We start from the raw sequence: 18,830 nt of genomic DNA, 5'->3' as shown, positions 1-18,830 counted from the left end.
AGGCATGTATAACATGGGGACCCAACTGAGCTGAGGTTGGGGGGGTGGTGCTGCTCTGCGAAAGTGATGTGTGAGCTGAGAACTGAAAGCTGAGAGTTAGGCAGGAGGAACGTGAGAGGAGTCTGAAGTGAGAAGTGAGAAGAGTCTGGGTGAAGGCAGTAAGCCAGGAAGGAGCCATGCAAGTGAAAAGGCTGGTCATCTCTGGAAGGAAGGCGGGACATTTCTAGAAGAGTCTGGGAGGGAAACAGGGGCCCAATTTTGCAGATTTTGGAAGGCATATTAAGGAATTTGGTTGTTAGTCAAAGGGTTTGCAGGAGCAATGTAGTGACACAGAAGAGATTTGCTCTGGCAGGAGAATTAAAAGCTGACAGGATTCCAGGGAAGGCAGGGCAAGGTTCTGGGGAGGGGGGCGTGGTCTGAGGTCCCTGAGGACATCCAGGCACAGGTGGATATGACAGCCTGGAGTGTTACTAGGTCCTGAGATGACCATTTCTCCAAATTTAGATCAGATGTTCTCTTGCAGGGGAGGAAACTAACAGGGGCCGGTGGGAACCAGGACATGTGATGATTACAAAGCCTCACCTCTGGGGCCTTCCTGGTGCACCCCTAAGTGGATCTTTAGCACAAGCCTGCACAGGAGGCAGGCAGGAAAGGGCCCATGTTCAAGATAGGGAAACTGAGGCTTATGGAGGGGCAGTGCCTTGCCCTGGAACACACAGTGAAATTCACGTAGAGCTAGGCTGGTACCAGGCACCCCGAGTCCAGTCCTGGGCCCTCTGCATATGGGCTGCACCTCAATCTCCACCACTTCCGTCCTCATCCGTCTTCTGGAGGGGCTCCAGGCAGCCTGGGTCCTTGCAGTCTTTCTCCAACTCCGGCTGCCCAGCATCTTCTCCAGGGATTTCACTGGAAGCATCTACGTTCGCCTCCATCTTCTCCTTCAGGTTCCGTTTGAAGAAACCAACCTGTAGGAAGACAACACTGGAGTGAACAAAGAGCCCGCAGAGCCCTAACTTCTATTCATCCTTCATATCCCAACTCAAAGGCTGCCTCTCTTGAGAGGCCTTCCTGGACTTCCCTAGCCTAGGTTAGGCTCCTGTGTTACAGGCTGCAGAGCATGTTCACGTCCGTCTGCCATAGAGACTGGGAGCATCTCAGAGGCATGGACCACGTGTGTGGTCCGTGCCTCTGTATCCCAGTGCCTGGCCCTCAATACACGGGAGATTCCTTCTTCTTCTCCCTGGGTACCCAGGTCTGGCTTTGCCAGTGCTTGTTGAGGGATGGGGCAAGTCTTACTTGCTCTTTGGGCCTCAGCGGGCTTATCTGTAGAAGGAGGAGTAGACTGACACTCCTTCTGGCTTTAATACCCTCTTGTCTTGGTGTTCTGCTCCCTGACTCCACTCAATTCTGCTTTCCATGGCCTGGTTGGGTGCCCGTTCTTCCCAGAAGCTCCTACCTTGTACAGAGCTATGAAAATCAGGAACAGCAACAACAGCCCCCCAATTCCGCTCAGCACGTAGAGATAGAGCATCTCTTTCTCATATACAAGGTCAACCTTCATGACGACCTGTGGGAGAGGAGAGACAGAAATGAGGGGAGGAAGCTGTTCCCATCCTAGATGCAACGTGTGAATCTGGCCTCAGAGCCTAGGTCTTAGCTTTTCCCATATGGATTGTGTCACGCAGAGCATGGGGCTTGGGCCCAGACCCTCCCTCTCTAGTACATCTTCCACTGCAGTCACTGTAATGAACCAGCAAAACTGCACCTCAGGCCCTGCGCCACCCCCCCCCTCCTTAAGCCCTTAAAAGGCTTCGCTCAGTCCCAGGATGAAATCCCAACTCAAAGCCTTCCAGAATCTGGCTTCTATTTACTTTTTCAGCTATCCCTTCCCTTCTGCTCTGAGCTCTCTGCTCTTATTTATTTATATTTTTTTCCTTTTTTTGACCATGCATCACAGCCTGTGGACTCTTCATTTCCCAGACCTGGAGTCGAACCCACGCCCCCTGCATCGGCTGCGTGGAGTCTTAACCACTGGACTGCCAGCGAAGTCCCTGAGCTTCCTGCTGTTAAACCCACCTCGCCTGCTCTCTCAAAGCTGGGCCCTGCACGTGCTACTCTCTCTGCCCAGAGCACCTTCCCACTGTGCCCCGCCTGCAGGGTAGCGGCCCCTTGGCTGAGCTGCCGTCAAACTCATCCTGGCCTTATGCTTGGTCTGTCTGCCCACCAGTGGTGGTGGGGAGCTGTGCCAAGGCCTGTGGCTCTGGCTGAGAGGAACTTCTTACGGCACTAAAGCCCCAACCTTCTCCTCCATGGCTTCCCACACTCCCAGCTTCCGCTCTCCTAGCTCTGCCCTGGGGCTCCTCCCACCCCTCTGCTCTCCCCTGTTCCCGGGTCTTCTGAGGAGGCAGAGATACCTGGGCCATGGAGGCGTTCCTGCCATAGAGGTGAAAGTGCTTGCTGCTGTTGAAGGAGATGGAGAGGGAGCTACAGAGGCTCAACATGGAGGAGGCCTGTGGGAGGCAGGGGTGCAGGAGGGGCAGCCATCAGGCCAGAGGGGAGGAGGACTCAGGACCCCCTGACTTCTGCCCCCCAGCGCAACTCAAGGGGCAGAGGCAGTGGAAGGGTCCTGGTGGGCACGCTGTCTCTACTCCGTTCTCTCCTGGAGTGTCCCAACGTGCTGCTTGTTACTGTGGGAAGGAGGTTTTCCCTACAAAGAACTTGTAAGAACCATCCGTGAGTGAGTGAGGGATAGTCACTCAGTCGTGCCTGACTCTTTGAGACCCCATGGACTGTAGCCTGCCAGGCTCCTCTGTCCATGGAATTCTCCAGGCGAGAATAATGGAGTGGGTTGCCATGCCCTCCTCCAGGGGATCTTCCCAACCCAGGGATTGATCCCAGGTCTCCTGCATTGCAGGCAGATTCTTTACCATCTGAACCACCAGGGAAGCCCTAAGAACCATCGGTCGGCCCATGAAAATAGTCCTGCAAATTTTAAACAAATGTTGGTCCTCTTTCATCTGCAACTGTGTAAATGTCGAGGACATTTCCTCAAGACAGAACAAAAAAAAGGCAGGTCTGCTGGGAGAACCCACCGTCACCTCTTGAGCCCAACCCCCCCAACCATTTGGGGTCTGTGGCCATTGGGTGCTTGCTACCTTGATCGTCCCCCTCAACTCCACCATCCCGTTCACTTGGACAAGGATCTCCTGTCTGAAGTCAATTGGGCAGCGGAACTCGGTTCCAAACGAGCAAGACTGACGGGAAGAAGGAAAGCAGAGGGTCAGGGAGGTCTCTTCCCACCTGCCCCCTGCCCAGCCCCTGCCTCAGTTGCTGAGGTCACGGCCAGTACCTCAGCCTCATCAGATGGACTCTCCAGATTTCTGGGGCTGCAGTTGACTGGAGGCTCCTGGGAAGGAGGATTCAGGGTCTTCAGTTAGTCCAGAGCTGAGAGGATGCTGGCCTCTTGAGCCCAGACCCATCCATCATTCCTCCCCACCTCTCCGATACCACCTTGTCTCCCAGTTCTCCCCTCCTTGGTTCTTGGCAGGTTCAATCAGTCTCACTACCATCTCTACCCATCTGTCACCCCTCATTCCCCGTCAGGAGCTCCCCTTCACAGACCTGGGTGCCCTTCCCTCCTCTGGGCCAACTCACCATCTGTATGCTCCACTTGTGGGTGATGAGCCCCTCGCTGTGCACCCGTGGTACCCTAACCAAGGCCTCCAGTGGGGGCATGTTGTCGTAGTTAGAAGGCTGGATCCTCACCTGGTACAGAGGACAAGGGGCTGCAGAGCCCTGAATGCCACCCCAACTGTCACCCCAGATCCAATCCTCCTTGGCTGGGGCCCAAGGAGCCCCCTCTTCATTAGGCAGCGGGCCATGGTCATTCACACCGTTACAGCTTGGGTTCTTCTCTGCTTCCTCCATATGGCCTACCCTTGCCCATCCTGCAAGATACTGCTCAGACATCATCCCTGAAGGTCTGGCTGACTCCCCCACAGCACTTTTGTTCCCTAGCAAGATAGTAAACCATCTGCTTGTGTGTGTGTGTGTGTGTGTGTGTGTGTGTATCCCCCCTAGACTGTGAGCTGTGTGAGGGCAGGAGCCGGGGATCTTTTCACATGCACTTCGTATAGCCATGACACAGTACTCAGCATATAACCAGCCTCGCAAGAGTTATTTTCTGAATAAGTGAAAGAGGAAGGACATTTAACAAGGACGGATGCAAAAATTATTTGCACAATGCAGGTTGGCAAAGACATTTTGGCAAGTGCACTGGATTGATTTAAGAAACATTTCCTGGGAGTTCACAGGTGGCTTAGTGTTTAGGATTCCAGGCTTTCACTGCTGTGGCCCAAGTTCAATCCCTGGTTGGGGAACTGAGATCGTGCAAGCAGTGCCTTGAGGCAAAAACAAAAACAAGCAAACAAACAAAAACCTAGGTTCTCTCTGAAAGACATGAATTGGATTCCGTACCTGAGAACACAATTAGCAGATCAAATGTCTACATAATTGAATCTTAAAATAAATGGGAATTTTCTATTTCAAAAAACCAAAAAAGCAATACAACATTGGAAATCAATTATGCACGAGTGCGTGCTAAGTTTTGCAACCCTATGGACCATAGGCTGCCAGGCTCCTCTGTCCATGGGATTCTCCAGGTGAGAATACTGGAGTGGGTTGCCATGCCCTCCTCTAGGGGATCTTCCCAACCCAGGGATCTAACCTGCATCTCTTATGTCTTCTGCATTGGCAGGTGGGTTCTTTACCACTAGTGCCACCTGGGAAGCACATATCAATCATACTTCAGTAAAATAAATACAAAAATCACAAATCAGTGACTTCCCTGGTGGTTCAGTGGTTAAGACTTCGCCTTCCAGTGTAAGGCATGCGGGTTGATCCCAAGTCAGGGAGTTAAGATCCCACATGCCTCAGGGCCAAAAAGCCAAAACAAAAAAACAGAAGCCATATAGTCACAAATTCAATAAAGACTAAAAATGGTCCACATCAAGAAAATTTTTTAAATATAAAAACAAAACTCAAAAAATTAGGTTCTTTCTTAGAGTACTTGGGTTCTAGAGTTCTGTGATTCCAGAAACAATTTATCCAGGGATGGAAAGGAGCCGATGAGTATGCTGCCACTGGGAGCATTTCAGGAAAGGATCACAGAAGGTGGAGGGCTGGGGTCCTTTAGGGACAGGATCTAGTTGGTCTCTGCTGCATACTTAGTTCTTGGGATGGGGCTGCGCCTGGCACTTCTAAGGACTCTTTCACATTGAGGTTCATACCTGGTAAATGTGCTTGACATGGTGGATCTTGGGACTCTTGGGGGTGAAACTGATATACAGCGTGGAGTTTTCCTGGCTGTGGAGAGAGAGGAGCAGCTGGAGACGATGGAGAAGACAGCAAACCAGTCACTCGGGGGGGCCCCGGGCAGGGGAAGCCTTGGAGTTGCCAGCCACTGTTCTAGAAATGGTGCAGGCTCGGTCTCACATCGTCCCGACACTGCTCTGCTGTTGCCCTTTGGAAATTCAGGCTCATGGAAGGGGTTGGTCTTACTCAGAGTCCTGCAGTGGGGGACCAGGGCAGGATCACAGAGGGGTGGCCTTTGGAGCTGTGTTCTCCCCATTAGACGCCACCTCGCTGGGGCCTCCGTTGTCCTCTGGACCCCACTGCTCATCTCCTAGAGAACTACACCAGCCTCTGGACCACTCCCCACTCCATCCTTCTAATGAGCTCCCTAATCTTGTCATGCATTTCCTTTGAATCCATCAGTGGTTCCCTGGTGCCCACAATGAGTTAGGTCCAGTGTTCCACCACAGCCAGACCTGCTTGTTTCCTGGTCTGCCTGCTGACTGCTCCCGCTCACACCTACCACCTCCGGGCCTGCCCACTCCTTGCTCCCCGGATTGGCCCCACTGTTTGCTGCCTCTGTGTTGCCCCCTCCACTTGTCTCTCTGATAACCACGGATGCCTTCCTTCCTGGCCCATATCTGAACCACTTCCACCCCTATCCTCCAGACCCCAGTTCAAGCCCCTGTTCCCCACCAACCCTTCCTTCCAAGTTTCCTCCAGTCCACATCATCTTTCCTGACTCTGATTCCATATCACGCCTCAGACAACATCATTGTGTGTGGCGTTTATGTTCAAAAGCACCAGGGACACCAGATCAGACACCATCCTCGTCCTTATCTCACTCAGACTTATAAATGCCACTTCCCTTCTCTGGCCTCCTCCCCTTTTGGTAAACGAGAAAATCCAAGAAGTGAGCCCTATGGGTCCTTCCTACCACAACATTCTGAGACTCATTTCCTCTGCATGTACATGAGTTTGGGCTCTCCTACCTGATCATAAAGTCTCAGTGGGCAAGGGTCATGGTGAAAACTTTTCTATGTCTTCTACCTCTGCTGGCTCTGGGGAAGAGGGAATCTAACACAGCTGGAAGTCGTAAAGAGCTTGGCTGGGGTTTGAAGTCAGACAGACTCAAGTTCAGATCCTGGGGTCAGTACTTCGTAGTTGTCCACTCTGGGCAAGTTCCTCCCTTCTCTGGGCCTCATGGTTCATAAGTAAATGGGACAAAGGCAAATGGCTGCCCCACGAGGTACTGAAAGCTCCTGGGAAAGTCCCCAGCTGTGCATTGCAGCTGGGCAGAAGGTGACAGACACCGGTTCAGTAAGTTTCCATCTGACTCAGACTCAGAACTTTCCGCGGGCCTTCGCTCTACTGAGTACTGAAATCTGCTGGGCTTGTGGCTGGAATCAGTTCTTATCACCCCTGGGCCTCTAGGGGGTGGGAGGAGGGGCAGCCCTGGGAGGAAGGCTGGGGCCGTGGGTGGGGAGGCGGAGGCGGGAGGAGAAGGCGGGGTGGCCGCTCAGGACTCACTCCTTGGTGAGGACGTTGATGGGGTACATGACAGGGATGCTGGCAGTGGCCGAGTTGTCCTCCAGGAGGCTTGAGTCCTCATTGTTGCTGCAGGGGGCAGGATAGAAGGCAGTGTTAGGAGACGGCTTGGCCAGGACCGTGAGACAGTCTGAGGCCAAGGGTGGGTGGAGACGCGGGTGGGGATCTGCTCACCAGCTCACATTGGCCTGCAGCTCGATAAAATCCCCCCAGGAGCCTTTCTGCAGCGTATTAAACATCACCTGGATATCAACCTGGCAGGAGAGGAGAGGGGTATGAAGGAGGGGGCCTGGGCCTCAGGGGACTGCCTTGGCCCCTCACAGCCCCATGGGCCCACTGTCATAGTCATAGGAACCTCCCTGGGCTGGGTACTTCATCCCCACTGTAGAGATGAGGATACCGAGGTTCCGAGTGATTAAGTCGTGTGTGTGCGGTCACAGTACGTATGACCCAACCCTGGGTTTCTCCGATTCCAAAGTCCAGCTTCTCGAACACGACACAGGACACCTCTGCACACACTCTCTTGGGGGTAGGGGGTGGGGTACACCTGGCCTTGTCAATCACCTTCCCCTTCCCCAGAGCCAGGAGCTCCCTCCCTCCCTTCCTGAGCTTACAGCCCCTGGCCGCTGGGCTCCTGGGGGCTGGTGGCACTCACCATGCTGTCTTCTCCGAAGATGGGAGAGCTCACATTGCAGGAGAGGGCCCTGCTGTGCACTACGGCCTCCTCAGGGAGCTCCTCGCAGCCCACAGGTACATGGCTGTGGGGCTGGGGGTGAGACGTGAAAGAAGGAGCTTTTTAGTGGGCAAAGCTAAGGGTTCCCCAAAGGCCACTAACCTCTCAGGGCCCACCTCCTCCATGCCAGGGCACGTGTAGAGAACGATGGGGCCAAAGAATCAGGGATTCAGTACAAAGATATTCACTGTAATGACTTCCCTCGTGGTCCAGCATTTAAGAATCCTCCTGCCAATGCTGGAAACGTGGGTTCGATCCCTGGTCCGGGAAGATCCCACTTGCGGGGGAGCAAACAAAGCCTGTGCGCTGCAACTACCGAGCTGGTGCTCTAGAACCCACGTCTCAACTCCTGAAGCCTGTGCGCCCTAGAGCCTGGGCTCCCCAACAAGAGAAGTCACTGCAATGAGAAGCCCGAGCACCGCAACTAGAGAGTAGCCCCTGCTTGCCGCAACTAGAGGGAGTCCACACACAGCAATGAAGATCCAGTGCGGCCAAATAAATAAAGTTTTAAAAAGATGTTCATCTATGTATGACTGAGTCATTGGCTATACCCCAATACAAAATAAAAAGTTTAAAGTTTGGGGAAAAAAATAAAGGCACAGGAATATTAAAAACGATGTTCACTGCAATACTATTTTTCCTAGGCAAAAACTGGAAGCGATCCAACAAGCCAAAGAGAGGAATGGCTCAGTGAATTGAGGTACAATCACAGGAGAGTTAAAACGCTGCTACATCCACACATTCAGCAACCATTTCCAAAATGCACTTGATCCTGGGCTAAGCAGAACAAAACCCTTTATCTTCATGACTGTCTGGAAGGGACAGATTTCAGCTTAGATTGAGAAGAAAGTTAGACAGGAAATAAGGGTTCAGGCAAGTTGAGTGACTTTCCCACAGTCTCATAATTAGGTAACCTTGACAGGAATCTGGTAGGAACTTGAACACAGGTCTGTTTAACTCCAGATCTCAAGTTTTTAATCACTCTACGATGTGTCCCTTAAGGAAGCACTCAGAACTTCCACAGTGGTCCAATGGTTAGGAACCTTTCTGCCAATGCAGGGGACACGGGTTCCAACCCTGGTCCAGGAAGATTCCACATGTGAAGAAGAAATTAAGCCCATGCACCACAACTGCTGCAGCCCGCATGCCCTAGAGCCAGTGCTCTGCAACAAGAGAAGCCACCGCAATGAGAAGCCTGCACACTGCCATGAAGAGGAGTGCCTGCTCACCGCAACTAGAGAAAAACCCGTGCGCACAAACAAAGACCCAATGCAGCTATTAAAAAAATAAATAACAATTTTCAAAAAGAAGCAGTGAATGTTGCTGTATAAGAATAACTCAAGGGTCCATCAACAGATGAACAGATCAGCAAGATGTGCTATATCCTTGTGATAAAATATTAGCCTTAAACAGGAATGACATTCATACACTATCCCAGGGATGAACCTCAAAAACATTAAGCAAAGGCGAAGAACATTATGCTAAGTGATACAAAACACAAAAGGACAAATATTGTATGACTCAAGGTATACAAAATACCTAAAGATGGCCAATTCATTGAGACAGAAAATAGATTAAAGGTTACCAGTGGCAGAGAGTGGGGAATGGGAGTTATTGCTTGTGGGTACGGAATTTTTTTTGAGATGATGGAAAACTTTTTCAGATAGATAGTGGGGATGGTTGCATGAACTGTGAGTGTACTTTTTTCTTGTTGTACACCTTCCACTTATACAGTGCTTTCTGTCAATTATATCTCAATAAAACTGGAATAAAAAAAAAAAAAACCCAGGCCATTCCTCGAAAACATGTTGGTCACCTTTAGGAGGAAGGTGGCTCCATCTCCTGGAATCTGTATACTTTTTGGTCCCCAGGTCCTTAAGCCTCTGTCACACTCTCTATCTCATGCGACCTTCTCTCTAATCCCATGACATGCCCAGCTTCACCTCTTGTTGGCAAATCTGAGGCCCACAGAGCATGAACCTTGTATCTTAGGTCTCACAGTTCATTTGTGGCCATCAGGCTGAGAACCCAGACGTGGTCTGAAGACTTCCACCCACATCTTCAGGCTGTCCTGGCTGCCTGGGGCTCCAGGAGGCAGCAGATGCTGCAGGACTAGCCGGGCGCCTGGTCTGTGGGCAGGCCCTGCCCTCTCACTCACCTTGAGGATCTCCACTTTGCGGAATGAGAGTCCCTGGGGGAAGCTCAGGGTGACCTGGACCCAGTAAGCATCTTCTGCTGTGTTCCTCAGTGTCAGCCTCACAGAGAGGCTGGCAGAGGGGGTCAGACGCAGGATTTTGGATCTGAGGGGAAATCAGGGCAAAGTTATGGGAGTCCATGAAAGAAATAGGATCAGAGGTGGAGGCTTTCAGAACTGAGGGATCCGATAGGCCAGAAAAAAGAAACATAGCAAAATATGCTCCTATGCACAGGCTTTAAGTTTTGCCATCTCCTCTATGCCTGATAGGAGGGCTGCAATGAACCAGCATTTCTCAGAGGAGGAATCTAAGGCCCAGATGACAAATAAGAGTCAGTGTCCATGGGGGTCTTCTGACCGTCACTTCATACAAATACTACTTCTTTTCTTTTAAAAAATACTTATATATTTATTTATTTTTGGCTGCATCAGGTCTTGGTTTTGGAATGCCGGCTTAGTTGCCCTGAGGCATGAGAGATCTTAGTTCCCTAACCAGGGACTGAACCCGGATTCTTAACCACTGGACCACCAGGGAAATCCACCCTGTGTTCCTTCTATAACCAGGAGCTGCCTTGGGAAAACATTGGGCGAAACAGGAGGGCCAGGCGGTGGGAAGCCTTACAGACCTTATGTCGGAGAAGGCCAGCTTCAGGTCTGCCTCACAATTCTTGTCCTCTCCGCAGTTCTTCTCAAAAGGAATCTGAAAGGCCAAGAAGAAAGGACCTGGAGGCTCAGGTCCCCACACCCAGGAGGGCTGGCCCCCGCCTCTCTGTCTGCCCCTCTGCCCCTCTTACCTCCTTGGTCTCCAAGTGTGGTGAGGGTTTCAGGATGGGCGGGATGTCCCTGTCCAGCTGAGCATGGAGGAGTGGGAGACAGGGAAGGTGGTTGAGGCAGCAGAACTGACAGAGGAGAGCTGCGGCGGCTCAGAGCCGGGGCTCAGCTGGGGCGGGGGGTGTGGTTGCATCCCTCCCAGGAGCCAAAGCCTTCCCAGTGTGGGCCCCAACCTCCCAACTCAGCCCGAGGCCGTCTGTGCCACCCTCCTCTGGAGGCAGCTCCTTGAGGGAGGCTCAGCACATGTGCCCACTTCCCATCCTGGCCAGGAGATCTGGGCCTTGACCATGCACTCCCCTAGCTTCCCCCAGCCCAACTTCTCTGCTTGCAGGAACACCTGGCTGCACAGCATCTAGGCTCTTCTGCTGGGGAATAGCTCTTCCTGTGGTTCTTTTCTGTGAGTCCCACTTCCCTTCTAGAATAGCTCTCCAGCTCTTATCAGATCAAGGCCAGTTTTTTCAATGTTTCTAGAATTTCTGCTCGGGACCAGACTCCCACGTGCATGTGTGCTCAATCACTTCAGTCTTATCCGACTCTCTGCAACCCTATGAACTGAAGCCCTCCAAGCTCCTCTGTCCAAGGGATTCTCCAGGCAAGAATACTGGAGTGGGTTGCTATTTCGTCCTTCAAGGGATCTTCCCAACCCAGGGATCAAACCCGAGCCTCTTACATCTCCTGCATTGGCCACCTGGGAAGCCCCCAGACCCCCCCACACCAGAGAACAAAACAGACACCCTGCCCTTCCTCCCAATCTGGTGAGAGAAAGGGCCAGGCACCCTCAAGCGTGAGGGTGGGACAAGTACAGGATGTGTTTAGAGGGTCTAGAAGGGGACTCTCCCATGCCTGGAGATGAGGGAAGCTTCCTGAAGGGACGGCATCACAACTGAAATATTATAAAGGATGAGGAGGAGGGAGCCAGGTGAAGAGGATGGAGAGAGAGTAAGAAAGAACAATTTACACCGAGACCAAGGCAAGAGAGACTGCCCGTGTAAGGTGTAAGGAGCAGAGAGGTCCTCAGACGGCTGGGGTGCCACTTGTCAGGAGGTGTCCAGATGCAGGGTCCAGATTCCCCCTGGCCTTGCAATTCATATTAGGCAGTGGAGGGTAATGGGGTCACAGAAATATTTTATGGGTGATCATCTGTATGTTCTAGAGAAGACTCCAGCCTCCTCGACTTCCGAGCCACCTGCCAAGCAGCCTCTGACTCTTCCTTAAAGGCAGGGATCCTGGCATTCTGTGCTAAGAGCTTTCACCTACCCTCAACATTCACACACAAATTATTCCCACCACCCACCAGAAACTACAGTCGGTCCCCAAAGGGGCATCGAGGGCCTCTGTCTTGCTCAGTTGTCCTGACAGAAGCTAAGCCCACCTTCCCATTGTCTCCAAAATTAAAACCATGCCTCTCCTCCCCACAAAGTCCACTCATTCTGGGAGATCCAGAACCAGTGACAGTTCCCCCAGGAAGCCTTTTTTGACAACTGTGACCTCAGGTCTCTTTTTAACCCTGAGTTGCCGCCCCACACAGTTTGCCTTTTTTTTTTAAACTAGTACCTGTGGGAGAAACTGCTGGTTGTCCCTATACATCCTGAGTGCGTGGCAGGTTGGGGAGTGGGACACTGGCAAAAACCACAAGAGAGTCGCCATGCTTAGCAGTCACCATGCTCCAGCTCTGAAGGGACCTCACAATGCTGGGACTCACTTCAGAGAACAGACAGTCCCGGAGTAAGACAGAACCTGCTTGTGCCGGGGGGAAAAAAATCCAGGGATTTTGGCTGGTGGCTCAGTGGTGAAGAATCTGCTGCCAGTGCAGGAGACAAGGGTTCGGTCCCTGGTCCGGGAAGATCCCCCAGGCTTTGGAGCAACTAAGCCACAACTATTGAGCCTGTGCTCTGGAGCTTGGGAGCCACAGCTGCTGAGGCCCACGTGCCTGCGCCCTGGAGCCCATGCTCTGCAGCGAGAGAAGCCACTGCAAAGAGAAGCCTGAGTACCACAGCTAGAGAGTAGCCCCCACTCGCTGCAATTGGAGTGAAGCCTGTGCAGTGGCAAAGACCCAGCACAGCCATAAATAAAAAAAATAAACAGCTTTGGCTGGGTCTGTAATCAACCAAGAATATTCCTTAAAAAAAAAAAAAAAATCCTCATCTTCAGGGTTCCAGGCCCAGGTTCCTTCCATCAGACCCTGCTCCCTTCCAACAGAAGCTAAACCAGTGGCTGAGTGTCAAGGATTTCAGAAGAGGAAACCAAGCTGGGCAGGGAGCATGCGATCAGGTAGACAAAGATAGACAGGGTTTTCCTCTTCTTTTCCATAACAAGGGCACCCCAGTGAGGCTCTGCAGGAACCACCTGCCCTCAGTGGAGTACCCTTTGGCAAGGCTGATCAAGGTGTCCTGTTCTTCCACAGATAAGGGATGGTCCTGGGCCTTCTGGTGTTCTTTCCCTGTAATTTGCATCTCTCAGAAATTTGCCTCCTGTTAGAAGCCTAATGGGGCTTCCCAGGTGGCCCAGGGGTAAAGAATTTACCTGCCAATGCAAGAGACCCTGGAAGAGGAAATGGCAACCCACTTCAATATTCTGGCCTGGGAAATCCCATGGACAGAGGAGCCTGGCAGATTATACAGTCCATAGCATTGCAGAGTCAGATACAACTGAGCAAGAGAAGCCTAATGAAGTCTGAAGCTAATGCACTGAGGGACTGGGAGAAGATTCACAGAAGGGGCCATGCCCTGGGCAGTCCATCCATTATTTCTTCCTCTTGAGAGCCCCTAGGGACTCTCCCCACTCTGGTCCCCATCTTGTCAACCCGTTTTCCAAATGTCTTTTAAGTACAAAACTCCTATAGACTCCTTCCTGCATATTTCATTTCTATTGCTTGAATCCAGTATAATACAATCCTGCCAAATCGAATTTCTATTCTCCCCTGTTTATTATCAATTCCCCCAACTCATCTGTTCTTACCGCCCTTGGGTCCCTCGGTGTCCCTTCTTCCTCCCAGAGAGAGTAACTTAGGGAGACGTTGATGGGAGAGATGAGATCTTGAATGCATATCTGAGGACAATAAGAATACATCCCTTGTCACGAGTTTAACCTTCACCACACTTCCAGTGAAAGACACACCTTGTCCGTACTTTATAAATGATGGAATTTCAGCAGCTAGTTGTCTGAGAACTTACCAAGGGAATATGTTTACTACACATCGGGTGTTTGTGAAATGCCTGACTTGCTTTTCTGTCAGTGTTCATCCGTCAGCCCCAATTCCAAGGCGGATATCAGCCCTCAACCATGGTGCTTTTCCTCCTTGAGTCCTAACAGAAGCCCCCAGATCTTTGTCAAACTCGTCTAGGCAACAACTATCAAAGTTTGCACAAAGAAAAAATACTGTGGAATAACCAGAATATCTTAGGTCCTTGAGAACAGGAGTGGGTCTTAGTCTTTTTAAAAAATTAATTAATTTGGACACCTTGGGTCTTAGTCATAGCACCCAGGATCTTTAGCTGTGGCATGTAGGATCTTAGTTCCTGGACCAGGGATTGAATCTGCGTCCCCTGCATTGCAAGAGGGATTCTTTTTTTGAATTTATTTAATTGTGCACTTTATTTCTATTATTTTTAAAATTTTTTATTGAATGATAATTGCTTTACAGAATTTTGTTGTTTTCTGTCAAACCTCAACATGAATCAGCCATAGGTACACATATATCCCCCTCCCTTTTGAACCTGCCTCCCATCTCCCACCCCCATCCCTCCCCTCTAGATTGGTACAGAGCCTCTGTTTGAGTTTCCTGAGCCATACAGCAAATTCCTGTTGGCTATCTATTTTATATACGGTAGTATAAGTTTCCATGTTACTCTTTCCATACATCTCACCCTCTCCTCCCCTTTCCCCTGTCCATAAGTCTATTTTCTATGTCTGTTTCTCCATTGCTTCCCCGTAAATAAATTCTTCAGTACCATTTTTCTAGATTCTGTATATATGTGTTAGAATATGATATTTATCTTTTTCTTTCTGACTCACTTCACTCTGTATAATAGGTTCTAGGTTCATCCACCTCATCAGAACTGACATGTGTTCCTTTTTGTGGCTGAGTAATATTCCACTGTGTATATGTACCACAACTTCTTTATCCATTCATCTGTCGATGGGCATCTAGGCTGCTTCCATGTTCTAGCTATTGTAAATAGTGCTGCAATAAACAATGGGATACATGTTTCTCTTTCAGGGTATATGCCTTCAACGGTGATTCTTAACCACTGGACCACGAGGGAAGTCCAGAGTCTTGGTCTTTTATGTTATTATTAATACCAGTGCCTGACACTTTCAGTTCAGTCAGTCAGTTCAGTCGCTCAGTCGTGTCCGACTCTTTGCGACCCCATGAATCGCAGCATGCCAGGCCTCCCTGTCCATCACCAACTCCCGGAGTTCACCCAGACTCACGTCCATCGACTCAGTGATGCCATCCAGCCATCTCATCCTCTGTCGTCCCCTTCTCCTCCTGCCCCCAATCCCTCCCAGTATCAGAGTCTTTTCCAATGAGTCAACTCTTCGCATAAGGTGGCCAAAGTATTGGAGTTTCAGCTTTAGCATCATTCCTTCCAAAGAAATCCCTGACACTTTGAAGACATTCAAATTGTACTTAGGTAACATTTCCCCCAACTTGAAGAGGTAGGTGTCATTATCCTCAAATTATACACAGGGAAAATGAGGTGTAAAAAGGTGACATGTTTCCCTAAGGACCAGAACTAGTGAGCGAACACAGACCCTTCCAACTCCCAAGCCTAAAGTCTTTCCATGATGTCACAATGCCTCTTCTGTGGCTAATTTCTGTTTAAAATGTCTAAATTCTATGGTGGGGATTTGCAGTATGAGACAGACAAGCTCTGAATGAAGTAAGATTGTGAGCTGATAATTGTTGAAACCAGGAGATGGATATTTGGGATTTCATTGAACTATTTTTTCTACTTTTATATGTCCAAAATTTCCCTTAGTAAAAAACTAAAATCAAACTTACACACCAATTTTATACTCAGTCTCTCATGAAATACTTAAAAGACCAGGATAAAATTTAGTATCAATCCTATTTCACACAGGATGGTAGTCAGCAAACTGAATTTGGATATTTTAGCAGTTATTTAAACTAATAACTTAAAAAAATTCTTTTGGGGATGGATGCTAATAATAAATGACCATGTATACCTGGAAAATAGTGACACACCACCATGCCTGAATATTCCATAGGCCTACATATTCTGTAGCCATTAAAAATAATCTGGGGATTTCTCTGGCAGTCCAGTGGTTAAGACTCTGAGCTTCCAATGCTGGGGGTAAGAGTTTGATCCCTGATTGATTGGGGAACTAAGATCCCATATGCTGCTCCGTGTGGCTTCCCCCCAAAATCAATAAATCTGAAAGCTAGACTGCAGCATTGATATACAATATGTGAAAAGAGTATGGGAAAAACAGTAAGCATTTTACAGTTGCAGTCATGTTAAAAATGCCTGTGGACGTGGATTAAGGACTCTAAGATAGCATGCTGAAGGTATAGTTACTACTATGGTACAAAGAGGAAATGGTAGGACTGGGAGATCAAGGTGACCTGTGACCCTTGCTGGACAATGATGGAGCTGAGCCTGGCACCGGGGCTGCCTCCCGCTGCGGTCAGCTCATCCACCCCTCCCCTGCCCTAAGCAGCCTTTCCGGCTTCTTACCGGGAAGTGGAACCAGAACACAAAGCAGGACTTGACAGGGGTGACAGCTGTGTTCCTGATGAGTTTGTGTTTCCCTCCTGGGAACAAGCCCCGGCTTCGGGTCCGATGGCCATCCAGCTGCAGAGTGTAAGTGAGGTTGGCAACCAGGTGCCCTGGGCAGGGTGGAAAGGCAAGAGGTGAGTGGTGGCGGGTCCTGGGGCCAGGGGCTGGGATTGGGGGCCACCTGGAGGACAGCACTGACCTTGGAAGGTGGAGATGAGAGACTTGACCTGGAAACAGACTGTGAGGTTAACGCCTTCCTTCTTCTGGTTGCTGGTGGAATAGGAGCACTCGACTTCATGCACTGGGATCTCGGCCGGGGAGAAGGACACGCTTGTGATGATATCCACCACAGGCCGGGAGCTGCAGGGCAGGAAACAATCAACACTCTCCCTTGGCTTCAGCTGCCACCCACAATCAGACCTGGGGCTCCAGCAGAATCCAGAGGATTTCCCTTCCCTACTGCAGACCTCATTGTCACCGTCTCTTTGCAACAACAATAATAATGATCATTCATTAGGGCTCCCCATAATGATAATTCATCCTACCAGCCTTCCAACCTATTTTCCATACAGAAGAGTGAGTTTCTAAAGAAAGAAGTCATGGAAATCCCTGGCCTCAGTGGTTAGGGCGCCAAGCTTTCACTGCCAAGGGCCCAGGTTTGATCCCTGGTGGGGGAACTAAGATATTGTACTACTTCAGTGCCAATAATCTTGCAATGATGCCCCATGATATTCAGAGTAAAAACCAAACTTTTCACTGTCTGTGTCATACCACCTGCCTCTCCAGTTTTACCACCTACCACACTGACCCTCTTTCAGTTCCTTATACACATCATAGTTTATTTTTTTTTAGTAATTTTTAAAATGTCTTGGCCCAACTTATTTATTTATTTTTACATTGTGGCCTCAAGGCATGTGGGATCTTAGTTCCCCAACCAGGAATCAAACCTGTATCCCTTGAAGTTGAAGCTTGGATTCTTAACCACTGGACCACCAGAAAAGTCTTGACATGTTATACTTTTGCCTGCCTTATAGCCTTGGCACCTCCTGGGCTTTCGACATAGAAAGCTCCTATCCCAGATTTCTGCAAGCCTGGCTCTTTCTTATCTTTCAAGTCCCAGCTCCTCAAACAGGCCTTTCTTGGCCATCCAACCTACCGTAGTTCTCCCCTGCTATTCTGTCTCACAGAACCCTGTTCATGGCCCTAGTGGCACTTACCACAATTGTAGTTACCTATTTACTTTAATTTTTTATTATACGTCCCCCCCCACCCCATACACCCTGCAGTCCATGCCTGCTTCAGTACTGAAGACAGCAGGTGCATCAAGTATTTAGCATGACGTCATTCACTAGGTGACATTACATGAGGCTTCCAGTGACTCTGAAACATGCGTCAGGCAGGAAATGCCATTACCATTTCAAAGATGACTAAAACCTTGAGGTCCTGAGAAGCTAAGTGACTGGGGTAAGATGACCCAAGAAGTCAGTAACTGTCTTTGACTTGAACCCAAATTACCAGGTTCTAAAGCTATCTAATTTTCAAGAAAATTAGAGATACCAAGGGAACATTTCATGCAAAGCTGGGCTCGATAAAGGACAGAAATGGTATGGACCTAACAGAAGCAGAAGATATTAAGAAGAGGTGGCAAGAATACACAGAAGAACTGTACAAAAAAGATCTTCAGGACCCAGACAATCACGATGGTGTGATCACTTACCTAGAGCCAGACATCCTGGAATGTGAAGTCAAGTGGGCCTTAGAAAGCATCACTATGAACAAAGCTAGTGGAGGTGATGGAATTCCAGTTGAGCTACTTCAAGTCCTGAAAGATGATGCTGTGAAAGTGCTGCACTCAATATGCCAGCAAATTTGGAAAACTCAGCAGTGGCCACAGGACTGGAAAAGGTCAGTTTTCATTCCAATCCCAAAGAAAGGCAATGCCAAAGAATGCTCAAACTACCGCACAATTGCACTCATCTCACATGCTAGTAAAGTAATGCTCAAAATTCTCCAAGCCAGGCTTCAGCAATACGTGAACTGTGAACTTCCAGATGTTCAAGCTGGTTTTAGAAAAGGCAGAGGAACCAGAGATCAAATTGCCAACATCTGCTGGATCATGGAAAAAGCAAGAGAGTTCCAGAAAAACATCTATTTCTGCTTTATTGACTATGCCAAAGCCTTTGACTGTGTGGATCACAATAAACTGTGGGAAATTCTGAAAGAGATGGGAATACCAGACCATTTGACCTGCCTCTTGAGAAATCTGTATACAGGTCAAGAAGCAACAGTTAGAACTGGACATGGAACAACAGACTGGTTCCAAATAGGAAAAGGAGTTCGTCAAGGCTGTATATTGTCACCCTGCTTATTTAACTTATATGCAGAGTACATCATGAGAAACGCTGGGCTGGAAGAAGCACAAGCT

At 49.6% G+C, this 18,830-nt stretch overlaps 1 protein-coding gene across 1 annotated transcript in view; it reads right to left on the bottom strand.

Moving 5' to 3' along the window:
- Nucleotides 1-6: 6 nt before the first annotated feature.
- Nucleotides 7-18,830, bottom strand: part of ITGAL (integrin, alpha L (antigen CD11A (p180), lymphocyte function-associated antigen 1; alpha polypeptide)) — a 49,261-nt gene continuing 30,437 nt past the window's right edge. The window contains exons 16-31 of the mRNA XM_010837328.1: nucleotides 16,605-16,765; nucleotides 16,364-16,515; nucleotides 13,617-13,706; nucleotides 10,622-10,678; nucleotides 10,454-10,527; nucleotides 9,792-9,933; nucleotides 7,556-7,666; nucleotides 7,075-7,154; nucleotides 6,883-6,969; nucleotides 5,289-5,364; nucleotides 3,655-3,765; nucleotides 3,350-3,406; nucleotides 3,156-3,254; nucleotides 2,415-2,510; nucleotides 1,457-1,567; nucleotides 7-965 (exon numbers count right to left, since the gene is read on the bottom strand). Coding sequence (XP_010835630.1) covers nucleotides 795-965; nucleotides 1,457-1,567; nucleotides 2,415-2,510; nucleotides 3,156-3,254; nucleotides 3,350-3,406; nucleotides 3,655-3,765; nucleotides 5,289-5,364; nucleotides 6,883-6,969; nucleotides 7,075-7,154; nucleotides 7,556-7,666; nucleotides 9,792-9,933; nucleotides 10,454-10,527; nucleotides 10,622-10,678; nucleotides 13,617-13,706; nucleotides 16,364-16,515; nucleotides 16,605-16,765 — 1,675 coding nt within the window. The 3' untranslated portion in view covers nucleotides 7-794. The remainder of the gene's footprint in view (nucleotides 966-1,456; nucleotides 1,568-2,414; nucleotides 2,511-3,155; nucleotides 3,255-3,349; nucleotides 3,407-3,654; nucleotides 3,766-5,288; nucleotides 5,365-6,882; nucleotides 6,970-7,074; nucleotides 7,155-7,555; nucleotides 7,667-9,791; nucleotides 9,934-10,453; nucleotides 10,528-10,621; nucleotides 10,679-13,616; nucleotides 13,707-16,363; nucleotides 16,516-16,604; nucleotides 16,766-18,830) is intronic.

The sequence above is a fragment of the Bison bison genome, unplaced genomic scaffold (assembly GCF_000754665.1).
Source record: "Bison bison bison isolate TAMUID 2011002044 unplaced genomic scaffold, Bison_UMD1.0 scf7180017864072, whole genome shotgun sequence".
NCBI lineage: Eukaryota > Metazoa > Chordata > Mammalia > Artiodactyla > Bovidae > Bison > Bison bison.
Note: the sequence above shows the minus strand (reverse complement) of the source record. Positions and strands in the feature narration are given on the sequence as shown.